Source organism: Syngnathus scovelli, chromosome 17, assembly GCF_024217435.2.
Source record: "Syngnathus scovelli strain Florida chromosome 17, RoL_Ssco_1.2, whole genome shotgun sequence".
Classification (NCBI taxonomy): Eukaryota; Metazoa; Chordata; class Actinopteri; order Syngnathiformes; family Syngnathidae; genus Syngnathus; species Syngnathus scovelli.
Window position 1 is genome coordinate 7,842,783 of NC_090863.1, and position 15,369 is coordinate 7,858,151.

Below are 15,369 nucleotides of genomic sequence, written 5' to 3' on the forward strand. Positions count from 1 at the left end.
TCAAAGATCCTGCAAACATGACACAAACACACACCTCAACCTTGTAAATCAGCCAGTGGGCCCATCAGATGAAATCTCTCTCTGCAGACAGGGGCTCTGCTGCATCCCTGATGAGATGTCTGCACTCAATCCAAGGGCTTTCGCTATAGCATGTGTGTTTGTATGCAAACACACACACACACCCATGGAATTAGCACACAACATTTTTGCCTCAATCTCACATTGTTTATATGAAGGTCCTCGTTTTGTATTTGTGTGTGTAAATGTGTGTGAGTGGGCCTGCGTGAAAGGGTGGGTGGGTGCGTGTGCGTCAGAGATGAGGGCAGTCCAAGGACACACTCCTCTAGCAGCCTGGGAGCAGCACCCACCCATTCCTTCGACGTCTGTTTCATTTAAACACACTCACACACACTGGCGTCTGGATCTTCAGTGATTATGCACACAGAGATGAGAAGATAAATAATTACATGCAAGGTGAGGTGTTTTAAAAGCGAGCTCAACATTGTGTTGCTACAAATGTGGGCGAGGCCAACCGCAGTGCATTTCAATAGTTCTGCTTCGACGTGACACATGCTTTCCTTCTCTTTTTTTCTGCCTCTCCTGCGATACTGACACATCCGTCTGTCTGTCTGTCTGCCTGTCTTCCTCCATCCATCCATCCATCCATCCATCCATCCATCCATCCATCCATCCATCCATCCATCCATCCATCCATCCATCCATCCATCCATCCATCCATCCATCCATCCATCCATCCATCCATCCATCCATCCATCCATCCATCCATCCATCCATCCATCCATCCATCCATCCATCCATCCATCCATCCATCCATCCATCCATCCATCCATCCATCCATCCATCCATCCATCCATCCATGTCAAGAAGATTCAGCTGAGCATCAACACTCTCAGGTCGTGAGCGTATCCAATTCCACACTGTACACATCCAAGGGTTGTCCTCTACCTCATTTTCGCTGCAGCGTTGGCCCTCTGCGGTGTCCCTGGCTGTCCTACTTCAATTAATCATCTCAGCATCTCCTGTACCACCCCCTTTAGCTTTTTACCTCCACAGGGCCATTATCTTATTTAGTCCATCCCGCATACTGAACTCTATTACTATTTGGGGCATCAATCATATCATTGTTTTTTTTCTGGCCACCCCTCTAGCTCCGCCACTGGTTTAAAGCTCTAGGTCTGCAAATGAGTCAGTGAAGAAGACAGGCAGATAGAAGAGGGGGAAAAGAGGGGGGGGGGGGGGGGTGTCAGTCATTTAGCAGCCACAGGCCTCGGCAGAAGCATCACGGTTACTGGACAGTGAAGCAGGCTAAGGAGGAAGCGAGCAGTGCGTCAAGCTGGAATGGTCTAAGAGGAAAAACAAATAATGAGAGATAGACCGAGAAGCAACTCAGCCTTTTTCGCGTCAAAATCATCATATCATGGCTCCTGACGCCATTTTACATTTTTGTATTGCTTATTTCCACAAAAAGAAGAAAGGCTCCATTTCGACAGATCAATGCGACATCTTAAAGATCGTTAAAGATCGAATCGTTAAATCGACCAGGATCTTTTTTTCAACTGAAATTTTCATACAACAGGAAGCAAAAGTTACCACCCACTAATTTCACTCCATCATCTACTGATAATATTTGCTTTAGGACCGCCTAGTAACAAGCCAGGACAAAGCTTTAGCTTCTGACGCATCTCATCTATTCTACTCTGTCAAGGTCTAAACTCAGTGACACTGTGGTTATATTCATCAGAGTGGATACACTCGCACATTCAGGCCCCACACACACACACACACTTGTCACATCGAGGACAACACACTGATGAACTCATTTCCACACAGACTACCTTTCACTAAACCCTGACCTCAGGTCTTCCAAGATCACATTTTTACACAAGCATGAATCATTTGAAGTTCTTGCTCAAGGGCACATCGATAAGCCTCGGAAGGCAGAAAATGTCAGCCAGCCAAACTTTTCAATCACATTGCTGCTTATTTGTGTAGACGTATTGAAATAGAAAAGCTAAGAACATAGCGACACTGTTACATGTGCAGGTAGTTACTGTCTTATAGTCAGTAGAACATCTCACATCGGAGAAACAAAAAAAAAAAAAAAATGACTGACCTCATTCTATAGAATTCCCTTTATAGAAATCTAACCTCCAGCGGTGATTTTAAGTGGCCTTGGAGAAGATTGATGACTATGTGCAGAGATGTGTCAAGCGGGCTGTGCGTTTTCTGCGTGCGAGCTACAGAAAAGCAGCGACAGTTTAATTGTCGAGGGGACGCGAAGAAAAACCCCACAGCATCCATCATTTTACACAGAGTGCCCCCCGGTTCATAATAGCCACATTATTTCTCTGGATCTGACGGAATTCACCTCAAGCTCTAATTTGAGTTTCTCACCATTTAAGGAGAACTGTTTGAGGCATTTCTTTAACGTTTAATTGTTGGAATGCCAGCGGAAAGGTGGAGCTCCAGACGTTGACGGGTCGATTGAGAATCGCTAAATCCGTGTTACGGGGAGGAAAGGATTGCTTCACGTAAGCTGTTTCTATCAGCATGTGTAATTACTCTTGGGCCTAACACTAATGTGGTGTAGTTTGAGGTTGAACAACAATTTCTTTTATGAGTTTTAAAATAAATATGTAAATAGCAATAATGCAGCATCACATGTAGACAGACAGTGTGACATATACAGCAGAGTAATTTCCTTTCACCTGTCCTCTGTTTGGAAGATTGGCTCACCTCGTGACTGAGATTAAATACACACCATTGAGTCTTTTGCGAATTCATCACCCCCCCCCCCCAGCTCCCCAATCCAGAAGGGTCTGCATTATCTCGGATGGAAGGACAGCAAGGGCCCCTTCCCTTCTCCTCTGCTCACATATCCCACTACAGTCTATTTCTGTCCACCGGAGTGCATCTGACGTCTCTGAGGCCAGTCAGTCAGTAATGGGCATTCAAGTGAAGATCCCACCACAAACCAACAAAATGTGATTAATAGATTTTTTTTTCTTCTTCTCTACATTTGACCCCATTATGTTACCCAACCTCAATCAATGTGGATGTGATGAGTTTCTAAATAGTCCGTCGTCCCAAACTGAGTCATTACCATGATGAGATGTTATTTATGTATACAAAAGCAATCCGGTAATGAGATTTGAATGATCATTGGGTGTGAGGGTTGGCGGTGGAGTGTGAAAAGGTCAGCGGGGACAAAGAGTGAAGGCAGCAGAGGCGAGGAGAGAGGAGATTATTTACAAAATTCATCTGTGAAACTGCTGAGTCACTGCAAGGATAAAGCTGCAAACCAGTTCTCTTTCTCCTTCCTTCTCTTGCTCATCCAAAAGCCCCACCACTAAGACGCACGTGTCCTCGGCGCACTCAGCCATCAGCACTGAAAGCTAACAACGTGTGCAAACAGCACCAAAATACACTCCCCTTCAAAAGACATTTGATCACTGAGACTAAACCCTTTTGTTTTTGTTGTAGACGTTTCGCATCGATGCTAAAAAAAAAAAAAATGAACGCGAGACGTTGTTTTTTCAAAAGGTGTCAATCCTTTGGAAATATTGTTATAGCTCACTGATGACAATGGCCATGCTGGAGCCAAAGTGGACTTGAATTAAGTAAACTGTGGATTAACTCAGCAGCGACATCTGCTGGAATATTAGAAGCCATTAAAATACGAATGCTATTTTTATTTATTTTTTTTAAACGCACAGATGTTTATGACACGCACTTATAAAAATATGGTATTTCCTATTTTAAGAAATGAATCCCAGCAAAACAAATAACACACAAACACATGCACACAAACGTCAAAGTGGGATTGGATTACTTTGCAGACATGTATGTCTGCCATGACATCTCATCCCTCTTAAGGTATCACACTTCTATTCACATTGAGCACATGGCTAATAATAGAGATACCTAATCAATGCACACACGTGTCGCCATTCACCTTGGGTTGACTTTACAACTCTGCAGTATATAATCTCACTGCATGAAGAAAAAAAAAATCATTTCTCATTGGATATGAGTCATGCTTCCAAGAGGGCAACTTTTATGCGATTATTACCGGATGGTGGTGATTGTGTTGATTTTAAATAAACTTCGTACGACATTCACGCACCTCAATACATTAATTCGCCCCCCCCCGCACCCAATCTTTTATTGGCTTCCTGTAGATGTTGTGTTCAGTGTGACATCTCGTGGTGGAAATGTTGATTACAACCATAAATTGAATTAAAACCAGGCGAATAATAAAATATGTATATTCATCATAATAACAATTCTGCAGACAAGCCTACATAATCCTGCTCAGCTTTATGGCTGAAGGCCATTTCAGTAAATAAGGCATACATAAATTTTATTGGAGAGTCACATGTATTTATTCAACAAAATTGCACATAGTATGTGATAAATGAGTCATTTTCTGATAAACACGACGCTCCGCCCAAACCCAGAAGTACTGTATTACGTCAAAGTCGCGTCAATTCCCAGAATGCATCAGAGCTGTAAAATTGGATTCTGGGAATTGTAGTTCTTTAATCGGTTTCCTTATTCAGCCAACGTTAGGTGGTAGAATCTGTTCTTCAAAGAAAAGCACACGTGAAAATATTGACCAGGTAGGGCAAACATTGTATTGTATTAGGTCTCACGTGACAAATCCGTCGAGATGCTTCCAAATATTAATTAAATTCTCACCACATGTCCTTATTTTATCAATTTAAAAATGTAGCTAGAGTCCACGGGGTAGAAACATTACCGCTTACATGGCGATGCGTTTCCTTTTGTTTAGTTAGCTTACTTGGAAAATGTTGGCGCGAAATTCCAATTTAATTTTTGACTCTTTTCACTGTTTTAAAGACGGCTGATTTAATCATGTTTACCTGCAGACTATCCTATTTTCACAGTGTTACTCGTTCTCGACGACACGTCGACATTCGATTTAGTTGGCTAACGTTAGCCATTGTGAAGTTAGACATTTATTTGCCAAGCGGACTTGTGTAATGTGGACAAATGTATAACTTGTGCCCATTAGCACGGCTCTACATTAGTGTAATGGTTAGCAATGAGCTTTTACAGTCATTGTTTACATCCGGACACTTGGCTCATTTGCATGTGTGGTAAAGTAAACATTAATTTGAAGCGTGTGTATAAATCCACGCAAAGTACATTTAATGTAGCAAATCAGTGATGTAAAAATTATTATGTGTAATTAAAGTTGTTGACCTGGAGATAAGTAATTAAATTGCATGCACTCTAATGTGCATATGTAATGAGGTTGGTAAAGAGGCAAGGGCCTGGAAACATTGTACATTTATATTTATCTGTAATTGGTAGTTACGAGAGCACTAACAGGGTTGTGTCATGATCACTAATTGGTGTCTTTTGTCTCTCCAAGGGTTGTCACTTTATGGAAACATGTCAAAGAAGCGGGGCAGGTAATCTCACCCGGCATTATTTATTATTACTTTAATTACGTTTGCTTGATGCTGATTGTTTGCAAGACAATTTATTGTTTTAGTTTGGGACTCGGGTTAAAATTATAAATAGAGATACATAATGTGATGCTTAACTTTCTATATGATTTGCTGCCAAATTCCCACAAGACATTTCAATTCCTACATATGTACAGGAAGCGTAGCAGCGAAGAGTTGAGCGAGAGCTCGGCATCCACCATGAGCCTTGACCCGGACAACCTTCTGGGTCAGCGAATCCAACACAACTGGCGGGAGAAGGGCAACGTGACCAAGTGGAAGGGCACGGTTCTGGAGCGGCTGACCGTCAACAGCTCCCTTTACATGGTCAAATACGACGGCTTTGACTGCATCTACGGCATCGAGCTCTTCAAAGACGGTCGAGTGTCAAATCTCCAGGTGTTGGCCGAGAAAGTTGGTGAGGGTCATGACACACTCCTATCCTATTTTTCCCCCCTCATTGTGTCCTTTTCACATTGGGTGTAGAATCCATCCATCCATCCATCCATTTTCTGAACCGCTTAGTCCCCACGGGGGTCGCGGGCGTGCTGGAGCCTATCCCAGCCGTCATCGGGCAGTAGGCGGGGGACACCCTGAACTGGTTGCCAGCCAATCGCAGGGCACACAGAGACAGACAACCAATCTCACTCACACTCACACCTAGGGACAATTTGGAGTCTTCAATCGGCCTACTAAGCATGTTTTTGGAATGTGGGAGGAAACCGGAGTGCCCGGAGAAAACCCACGCGGGCCCGGGGAGAACATGCAAACTCCACACAGGGAGGGCCGGAGGTGGAATCGAACCCGCACCCTCCTAACTGTGAGGCGGACGTGCTACCCAGTGCGCCACCGAGCCGCCGGGTGTAGAATCGCCTCGCTAAAATCCATCTGAGCATTTTCCATTTTAGCAGGCTCATTAAGATGTCATGTCCTTTCTGCAGTGAATAATAAGATCAAGGTGCCTCCCGGGGCAGAGGACCTGGTCGGCCGGGCGGTGGAACATCTGTTTGAGAAAGAGGACGGCGAGAAAAATGAATGGAGAGGCATGGTGCTTTCTCGGGCCCCTATCATGACCCACTGGTATTACATCACCTACGAGAAGGACCCTGTGCTCTACATGTACCAGCTGTGGGATGACTACAAGGACGGCGATCTGCGTGTTCTTCCCGAATCAGGTAACACAACCTGTGTGTGTGTGTACAACAAGCACTGATGTTCTCAGAGAAAAATCTGCACAGTACCATTGGTAACGATCAAAGCTGACTCATTACTGCCATCTAAAGGGCACATATGTTAATGCAATTCTAGATAGATAGATAGATAGATAGATAGATAGATAGATAGATAGATAGATTAGTTTTTTTCCTATCTATCTATCTAACTGCAGGCCTGCTAGTGAGAGGCCTAAATAATATAGACTTAGACACAGAGACTCAGAGGTTCCCCCCCCACAAATACCCAGAAGAACACTCCAAAACACACAAAAATGCCTCCTCAGGGTCCACAAACTGGCGTAGAGGCAGTTCATCGGGTGATTCGCAAACAACGGTGCGAGCCAATGGACCGTGGTTGTGATTCGTCAAAAACCTCACAAAACAGAAACGTGCGTGCAGCGTCCTTGGCACTCAGGCAGATGGCGTGCGTCGTCACCATGGGGTAGGCACGACGAAGGTCGGCCACATCCAGGGTCTGACGAGCACGAGGGAGTGGACCTCTCACAGGGGTCGCCGCTGCGAGGCCAAGGCGCGGGTGCCGGAGTGGTCAGTACCGACCAGATGATAAAGACGGCTGTCCCTGAGTCATGTCGGTTCGGACCGATGTGCGCAGCCATCCCAGCTGCCAGGAACAGGAAAAATAGCCGATCTGCACACGCCGAGGTGCGGTGGAAGGCACCGGCGTCGGCGAGTAGACGACCGAACCTGGGACAGCCCCGACTGTAGCCACACATCGCTGCAGGCCAATACCACATTACAGATAAAAAGAAAGAGAGAACACTATTGGAGGCTGCCACTGACGACGGAGCCGTACCCCAAAAAAAAAAAAAAAATTCTCTTGTCTTCCACCACTCAGAGAACAAACACCTGCTCCCAGCAGACAGGAAGCCTGGGGAAGAGCCAGAGAGCCTCGTGGGTAAAGAGGTGGAGTACGTCACAGATAAAGGGCTCAAGAGGACCGGCCTGGTCATCTACCAAGTCCCCGCCAAGCCCACGGTGTACTATATCAAATACGACGACGACGTACACATCCACGTCTACGACTTGATTAAAACCACCTAGTACTCGTACGGACAATCCCAGGCGTTTTGACTCAGCCAGTTGTTGTTACCAGTTGAAGTGTTAGCGACTCCTCCTACCCACCCCAAGCTAGAAGGAAATGCTGCTGAAGATGACAACTATTCATATCATGGTCTTGCAATATCAAATTGAGGATGTCTAATAACAACAAAGGCATCTTTAAGTGTAAATAAAATTTGTACAGCCCGGCTGGTGACGACAGCTGTTAAATTCTTCTTAAAGAGGGCCAAACTCTAAATGCCCCCCCCCCCCCCCCCCCCCCCCCCCTTTCATACTTCATACAGAATATCTGGCTGTCCTGTCGTGCTTTACGTGTCTTACTGGGTAAGTTGAATATCAAAGTTCTATTCATTTGAGTGATGTGCCGATTTGACCATCGCGGTGAACTCAAGATTTTAGTCGAATTGTTCAGACGTTGATTGTGTCACAGATTATTCAGGATGAAAAAATAATAATGTTTATAATATTTCCGTTCTATTATGTAAACTGCAAGTTTTCTACTCTAATGTTGATGTTTGCTTCAACAGTGTTTGTGCTCCATGCTATTTATATTAAATTGTTTGCATTTTGAAGCCAATCATTATTCACTGAAACTAAATTGTTCGATATGGCCTCAACATATATTGTAATTGTAATCCTGAATTATTGTTCTGTAAATAGTTGAATCATTTTTATGATGCTAATCAAAGATGTTTGAAAATCATTTTCTTGTGATTCTTTCACACATTTCATTATGGGGAGATATTATCCGAGCATATGTCCTATCCACGTGCGCCATCATGATGCCGGAATGCAATCTCTATTGTGGAATCAATTCTGTTATTACTATTAAGTCTATGTAATACGTGTGCGGGCAGCCATCTCGAACCACAAATGTCAGTCTCGGTGTGAAGCAGGAGGAAAAAGCTTTCAAAGATCAACAACGGAATCCGGTTTCATCCTCTCTAGATGGTGGTTGTCTGCACTAAATGTCAATCCAATCCATTTAGTATCAAAATAATATTGCAATTCTCAGAGGAAGGAACACAAGACAGGAATACTGAAAATGATTTTGCCTTATTTCTTTATGGCTTCATGTTGATAACAAGACAAGATCAACTAAATGTAGTTTTCAGGTGACTTTTACTACAATCTACTATTCAACACCCCAGCTGTTGTATAAACAGTGATTAAATAGTGTAGGCTAGTGGTTATAAAACTTGCATTTCAAAAAATTGTTAACTTGAACTTAATAATACTTGATGTTAAAATTAACTTTGCTATTTTACTACTTGCTATGCCCTCGTTGATTACCTGGGGGCAGTAAATGACAGACGGATGTATTGTTCATTGAGACGTCTCAGTTCATCAGTACGGCACTAATATTAATTGTTCATCGTAGATGATACTAAAACGTGACTGTGAGAACAACGTTTGTCCATATGTTGCTGTTTGTGTTCAGTTTGTTGCTTACCGCAACAAATACTAGTTAATGTTAGCATTAAGCTAGCAGACTAAAAATCTGCGTTGTTTTTTTAAAAAAAAAATACACAAGATGTAATGATTTTTTTGTTCTATGTTTAGTTTGACAGTATACTTAAACTGAGAGTGGTACAAAATAGCTTGAAGCCTCTCTTTCCATAATTGGTCACTGTTTGTGAAAGGTGGCACGATTCGCAACACAAAAAAATTGATGGATGGAATCTTGTCTAGTATTGTTTGTCCCTTTGTTGTCGAAATAAGAACAGTTCTAAATGGCTTAATCACAGTAGCAAAGTATTGACGCAGTCACAAGCACAGGGCTTCTTGTGTGTAGAGAAAGAAGCCCTTTCATTCCCTTAATGAACAAGCTAAACATGTTCTTTTTTTTGTAAGACATTCAGAGCTGAACTAAAAAAAAAAAAGGTCATCTTTTGCTCTCACTCCCTGTCTGCCTTTCTGTGCGTGTTCATTTTTTAAAAAAAATTTGTTAGTAGGCGACCTCCCTAAAAAAAAAAAAAAAACCTTGAAACTTACCAGTCATTTTTATTAGCCAATGAACCAATGTCCTTGACTCTATTGTGTTGCTTAGCAACATAAGCCAGTCAGTGGTTTTAGGTATTTTTAAAAAAATAAATAAAAAACAGTATGCCCTCAATCAGTAGACTTACCTGGTGCAGTCTGAATAAAACAAGCCTTGATGTATTTTCAATTCAAAGCATGAAGCATTTTTTTTCTTGAGAAAACATCAGTGGCCATTTTTTGGGAAGCCACTTGAGAAGGTTACGAATATAATCAATGGACGAATCACACTCGTCTTTACTTTTTATGGAGCTGTTTAAAATCATGTGAAGATGTAACACGTTGCTAATGAAGCGAGAGTGACTTTTCTGTTCCAACAGCTTGTTTGCCAAGCGGGGAAAAAAAAGCTGGGGGATCCTATCAGGTCACTCATGCAGGTATCCTGGTAACAGCCGAATCAAAAGCGTTGATTGTTTTTTTTTTTCTCTCTCTCTTTTTCTCCCCATGATTTGATATATTGACACATACTCTATTTCAACATATACAGTGCTTGTCATACCAGCCATAGCCTTGTTTGCCATTATCATTCACAATTTTTATTTATTAAAAAAAAAGTACTGTATCTACAGCATTGCGTTTGCTACTATACATTTCTGTTTGATTTAGTTGCAATTAAGCTTTCCAACAATCCAAAAATGTGAATGTTAAGTTAACACGTTGATCGGAAACTGTTTAGGAAGTGTGTGGTCCTACGTTGCCCTTCAATGGCACTGATTTAGAATTTTTGCCCTGTCCAGCATTTAAATTACCCAATTTAATAATAATAATGATAATATAAAATACAATAAAACAACAATAATAATAATAATAATGATAATAATAATAAAAGTTTAAATTGCCCATATGGTGTCAATGCTTGTACAGAAAATGGCTGGATGTTTGTTTCCTGTTTCCTCCACCTCCATTATAATCCAAATACAAAAAAGAGGGAACGTTACATGCAAAACACTGATCATTACGTCTACTTCCGATACGATGCTTTCACACAACTTACACCATCGGGTTTTATAATTTCATGCTCGCAGAATGCTTTATTGGTACTCAGTATAAGTTTGACTAATGTAATTCTTAATACATGCCTTGAAAGGTAGGCAATTATGGGAGCATATTATATTACTATGCGCCAGGAGGAAAACATAAGCAAATATATTATGGAGTGCTGTAACATTAACATATAATGTACTGTAAATAAACTCATGATTTGGAAATGCAAAGCACATGTGAAAAATGACGAATGAATGAAAAAGCTATATTTGTCACAAACTTGTTGACCTACTTTTGCTCCGACAATTTGTATTTCATACACAATCTATCTTGACATCCCTGCTGTGTTTTGGCTGCAAAGCCAAGCACACCCTGATTTGGCAATTTAGAATCTGCACTTAATATGTATTGCAAAATGTATTTTTGTTTACAATCCATCCATGGCAACAACTTATAATGACAAGCAGAAAAAAATAAATGCTCTCAGGGGAGACAATTTATCTGCGTACCTAAGTGGTACCATTCATGTCATTGCGTACTATTCTTTCCTCAACTAAGCAGCCCAATTTGGACCTTATCGCTTCAATGTCTATTTTCATGAGTCTTTTATTTTTATAAAAACAGGTTATTGCTGTTTTGGGGGCAAAATAGTAAAAACAAAAAACAGTATTTTATTGGATAGCAACCATAGCCTAAAATAACAAAATAAGAATTGAGGGCTTTTTTTTGATTTTTTTTTATTCAGGGCTGGAAAATCAATGAGTATTGATACAAGAGAAAAAGTAGGAGATTGTTCATGTGAAGAACTCATAAAGGAAACACACCAGAGATTTGCACAGGGCTTTATTAAGGTCAATAATACAGTTGTAATAAAAACACATGTGTGACATTACTGGGACTCAAGTGTAAATTGCAGTGTCTTAAAATAGCGTCGACCGTGTGTGTGTGTGTGTGTGTATGTGTGTGTGTATTTCTGCCAGTTCATATCAAGCTTTTAATGGTTGTCAGCCATTAAGGCCCATTCATACAGAGAGGAGGGACGGGGTGCATAGGAGCGTTCAAAAAGGGGGGGATGAGAAATAAATTGGATCTGAGGCGTAAAATGTGAACTGCTTGTGAGTTGAGAATGAAGAGCTTTGGCTGGTGCCGAGAGGCAGACTGGGACTTGTTGTTCTTTTGAGGAGCATCGCAACAAAATCACTAGTCTTCCACTCAGCACCACCAACACTTTTTCGTCTTTCCTGCTCCGTGACGCTCGGTTTGCACTCTGGAAGGAAAAGGAAACCGGTATGTGGATTTTATTTATCATCCGTCAAACATTTCTCATTTTACAGTTAGCTGGAGAAAAAAAGTAAAATACACTGACTGACATGATCACATCATCATTTTTGGAGTGAGCACATTTTACATTTAAAATTAAATACATAAAAAAAAGGAAAACTTTGCTCTAATTGTGTTTTTGTTTTCTGGTTAATAAAGTTTTTGATTTCATGCAAAAATGAAAACAATTTAGTCTTACTCAAATGCTTGTTTTGAACAGCTTTTTAAAAAAACATCTTTAGTTTTTAAATCTCATTTCATAGAGATTTGCAGTGACACCATAAATAAACGAGTCTGACCATAAATGGGCTTTATTCGTGAACATTTTCTACTGAATTCCAAAACAAGTCAGCACAAAACAACAAAATGGGATCTAGAAACCAGCAGTCCTTTTAAATCCTGCATCACACCAATGTGAAATATTCCACAATTGATTCTTCATTGGAGTCAGACATCAGAAGCATGCTTGTGAACTTTAGCTGCCCCTCCACCTCCCCCCCACCCCCCGACTAATTTACCTGTGAAGCCTGCTGACATTCCATCCTTCCTTTGTTGTTCTAATGCCAACCTTTCTGTTCCTCTCAAAAGCAGGGGGCCAAAGGGAAAGGAGAAGGAAGAAGAGAAGGAGGACGAATAAACACAACATAGGCGTTGACAATCAGATGAGAAATAGTGAAGGTTATAGAGCTTTTCCTTTCCCTGAGAAGAGACAGACAGATTGTCCTGCATATCCAGTATGTTTCTGAGCTGGTAGCTATGCAACAAGACTGGGAGTCGGTGGAAGAGGAGGAAAGGGGGGGGATGGGAAGCCGGGGACACTTTAGTGCTAGGGGGGGAAGGCTGCTGGAAAGAAACAAGAGGTTTTGCTTCACTGTTAACTGGAGGGAAGAGTGTCGAGGAGCTCTCTTGAGGAGGAAAAACACATTTCATCTATGTAGTGTTGTGTTAATGTGCAAACGTGCAGTTAAAAAAAAAAACGTTGAAAGGGAAAAGAAGCGGCGTTGGTTGGGAGCTGTCCATCGTATCGGTGCTGAATGACGCCCTACTTTTTCCCTCCGCGTCCTGCTCGTGTAAAAAAAAAAAAAAAAGCCACCTGTTGCTGCACGGAAGTTTTCTCACAGGGAAATTGAATAAAAAAACACGACAACTCTTCTAACAGTGAGGATATAGACGCGGAATTGTGTTTTCTTTTATTTGATTGTGTCAAATCCCAGTAGCCTGACGACGTGTTGGTATACAATTCCCCCCTCGCTTGACATTTGATTTGCTGCTCTACGTGCCGATTGTTTTGGTTTGGATTGATTCTACACTTCACACTTCTTCGTCTTCTACCTTCTTCTTCTCCCCCAACACGTTTGTAAAAAGAAATAAAAGCAAAAAACAATGACAATCATTCTCGAGTCAAAAGACAGACTCACCGTTTGTGCAACATCTGGATGAGCGGGCAAGGTTTCCTTTCCTCCTCCCTCTGATGGCTTTTTCTTTTCTTTCCTTTTTTTTTTTCTATTTCCTTAAGAGGAAATGCTCTTGAACGTCTGAGCTGGCCACGGTGGTGTTACTGGGAAGGCTGCAGGCAGATGGATGACAGGCTCTGTTTTTATATGTCTGCCGCCAGAAGACAAGAAGGGGCGGGGTCACATTGAGTGACGTGGCCTTTATTTATTTCATTTTTTTTTTTAATCAGACCTGTTGAGGGTGGGGCCCATACCAAGGCAAATTACCTCATGGGTGGGTCATAGGGAATATTGGATACAGTTGTCAATCATTTTGCTTTTATAAAAATAATACTGCTTGGATATTTGAATGATACTCTTGACAATGTTTCAAATATTCATTTTGTCACATTTTCCCTCTTGCTGTCAATTGAAAACAACATCATGCTCAGGTAACAACTAATTACCGCCCAGCCTGCTAATGTCACATGACCAACCTCTGAAAACAGGTGAGCCATGATTTTTTTTTCCTGAGCTCTCAATTCATGTCAAAATGCATTTTAAAAGTATTGAATGTATATGAAAATGTTCTTAAATTCAAAATGATAGTTCAGTTGGTACATTCGTATCTTAAGGCACTGTGGATTCACATGACAGTCCACTGGGAAACCAGAACTACAATGTGGCCTGCGGCAAAAAAAAAAAAAAAAAAAATGTTTGACACCCCTTGCTGCATTCTGGAGACAACCAAAGAGCACTGATGTTTTTGTACAGTGGATATTCTTTGTGTGTATTCAAGGCCCTGCAAGAAAAAAAACCTAAACTCATGAATATCAACAACTTCTCCTCTGTAATCTTGTTTTTTTCTCTTCTTCTTTTTGATTCCAGAAAGCTATTTAAATCATCCTTGACATCTGCTGTGTGACACCTCAACACAGTATGGAATGGGTGGAGGCTGTGGCGCACACATCCATCACCCCCTTGGATGAATTCAAGATGCTTCTGAGGTGAGAGTGTATTTGTAAATAAGACACACGAAGGACCTTTTCTGTGCTTTATTCTGTGCTAAAAAAAAAAAAAAGCCTGGATGGCTACGGCTATTAGTTTTTTACAAAGGCCTTGTTCCTTTGATACAGCTAGTTAACAATGAAGCTCAAGAGTCAGGCTTAAGGGAGGAACCTGGGGGATGCTGCCAGGCTTTGCTTGTATAACGAACATCACACTCTGTGCCTCTTGATAGAAACATCAGGAGGTAGGATTATGCATAGTAACGATCCCCCCTCGCTGCTTTCAGAGCTTAATGTTAACATCTGCCCACCACCAAGCAACAGATGACTCCTCTCCATTGTCAGTATTTGTCTGATCACTATAATAAGAAGCGCCTTTTATTTAGATGGTGTTATAATTGCAACCGAAGGGGACAAAGACTCCTCAATTAACTTTATAATTTTCTAGCATATTAAACAGAGATGAAAAGTATCAACAGCCCATTTTAAGATAGCACCAGGCTGCCTAGCAATTAATAAAATTTGTAGCTACTCAAAGAAATCAAGGAAAAACTTATAAAGTGGTGACTTTTGAGCTCGTCTTTGGTTGTGAGGGTCATTTATGTTTTATGCTCATGATGAAAACAACTAGACAGCAATTTGCCATCTTTGAGGAGGACAAAGTGAAGCCTTGGGATGTTTAGTAGCCATTCACAGCTATAGAGCTGCAACAAATGTGGCGTGGATGGCGAATAAACGTCTCGCCAACCTTATACAGATTGTCTACGTTATGGGCGTGCTAATGTCTCGGAAG

At 41.5% G+C, this 15,369-nt stretch overlaps 1 protein-coding gene and 1 long non-coding RNA gene across 4 annotated transcripts; one reads left to right on the forward strand and one right to left on the reverse strand.

The window, feature by feature from the left end:
* The first annotated feature begins 4,514 nt into the window (after positions 1–4,514).
* LOC125984436 (spindlin-Z) lies at positions 4,515–13,526 on the forward strand. 3 transcript variants are annotated; one of them, XM_049746279.1, is made up of 5 exons: positions 4,515–4,643; positions 5,423–5,462; positions 5,657–5,916; positions 6,440–6,673; positions 12,725–13,526. In XM_049746279.1, exons 2-5 carry the CDS (start codon positions 5,443–5,445, stop codon positions 12,880–12,882), a joined length of 672 nt encoding a protein of 223 aa, XP_049602236.1. In that variant the 5' UTR covers positions 4,515–4,643; positions 5,423–5,442; the 3' UTR covers positions 12,883–13,526. The 3 variants fall into 3 exon arrangements, with proteins under 3 accessions (XP_049602236.1, XP_049602238.1, XP_049602235.1); XM_049746281.2 differs by lacking the exon at positions 12,725–13,526 and adding an exon at positions 10,153–11,179; XM_049746278.2 differs by lacking the exon at positions 12,725–13,526 and adding an exon at positions 7,569–8,007 and having other exon boundaries at positions 4,518–4,643.
* LOC125984440 (uncharacterized) lies at positions 11,643–13,874 on the reverse strand. Its single transcript, XR_007486968.2, has 2 exons — positions 13,555–13,874; positions 11,643–12,083 (listed from the first exon to the last, which is right to left on the reverse strand). It is a non-coding gene; the product is annotated as an uncharacterized lncRNA (long non-coding RNA).
* Between the last annotated feature and the right edge of the window lie 1,495 nt (positions 13,875–15,369).

Excerpts from the sequence above, each read along its gene's own strand:
- LOC125984436 (XM_049746278.2), top strand. The coding sequence starts at position 5,443 with ATGTCAAAGAAGCGGGGCAG. Across the intron at positions 5,463-5,656 it reads ATGTCAAAGAAGCGGGGCAG|GAAGCGTAGCAGCGAAGAGT; the intron begins GTAATCTCACCC and ends ACATATGTACAG. Across the intron at positions 5,917-6,439 it reads GGTGTTGGCCGAGAAAGTTG|TGAATAATAAGATCAAGGTG; the intron begins GTGAGGGTCATG and ends TCCTTTCTGCAG.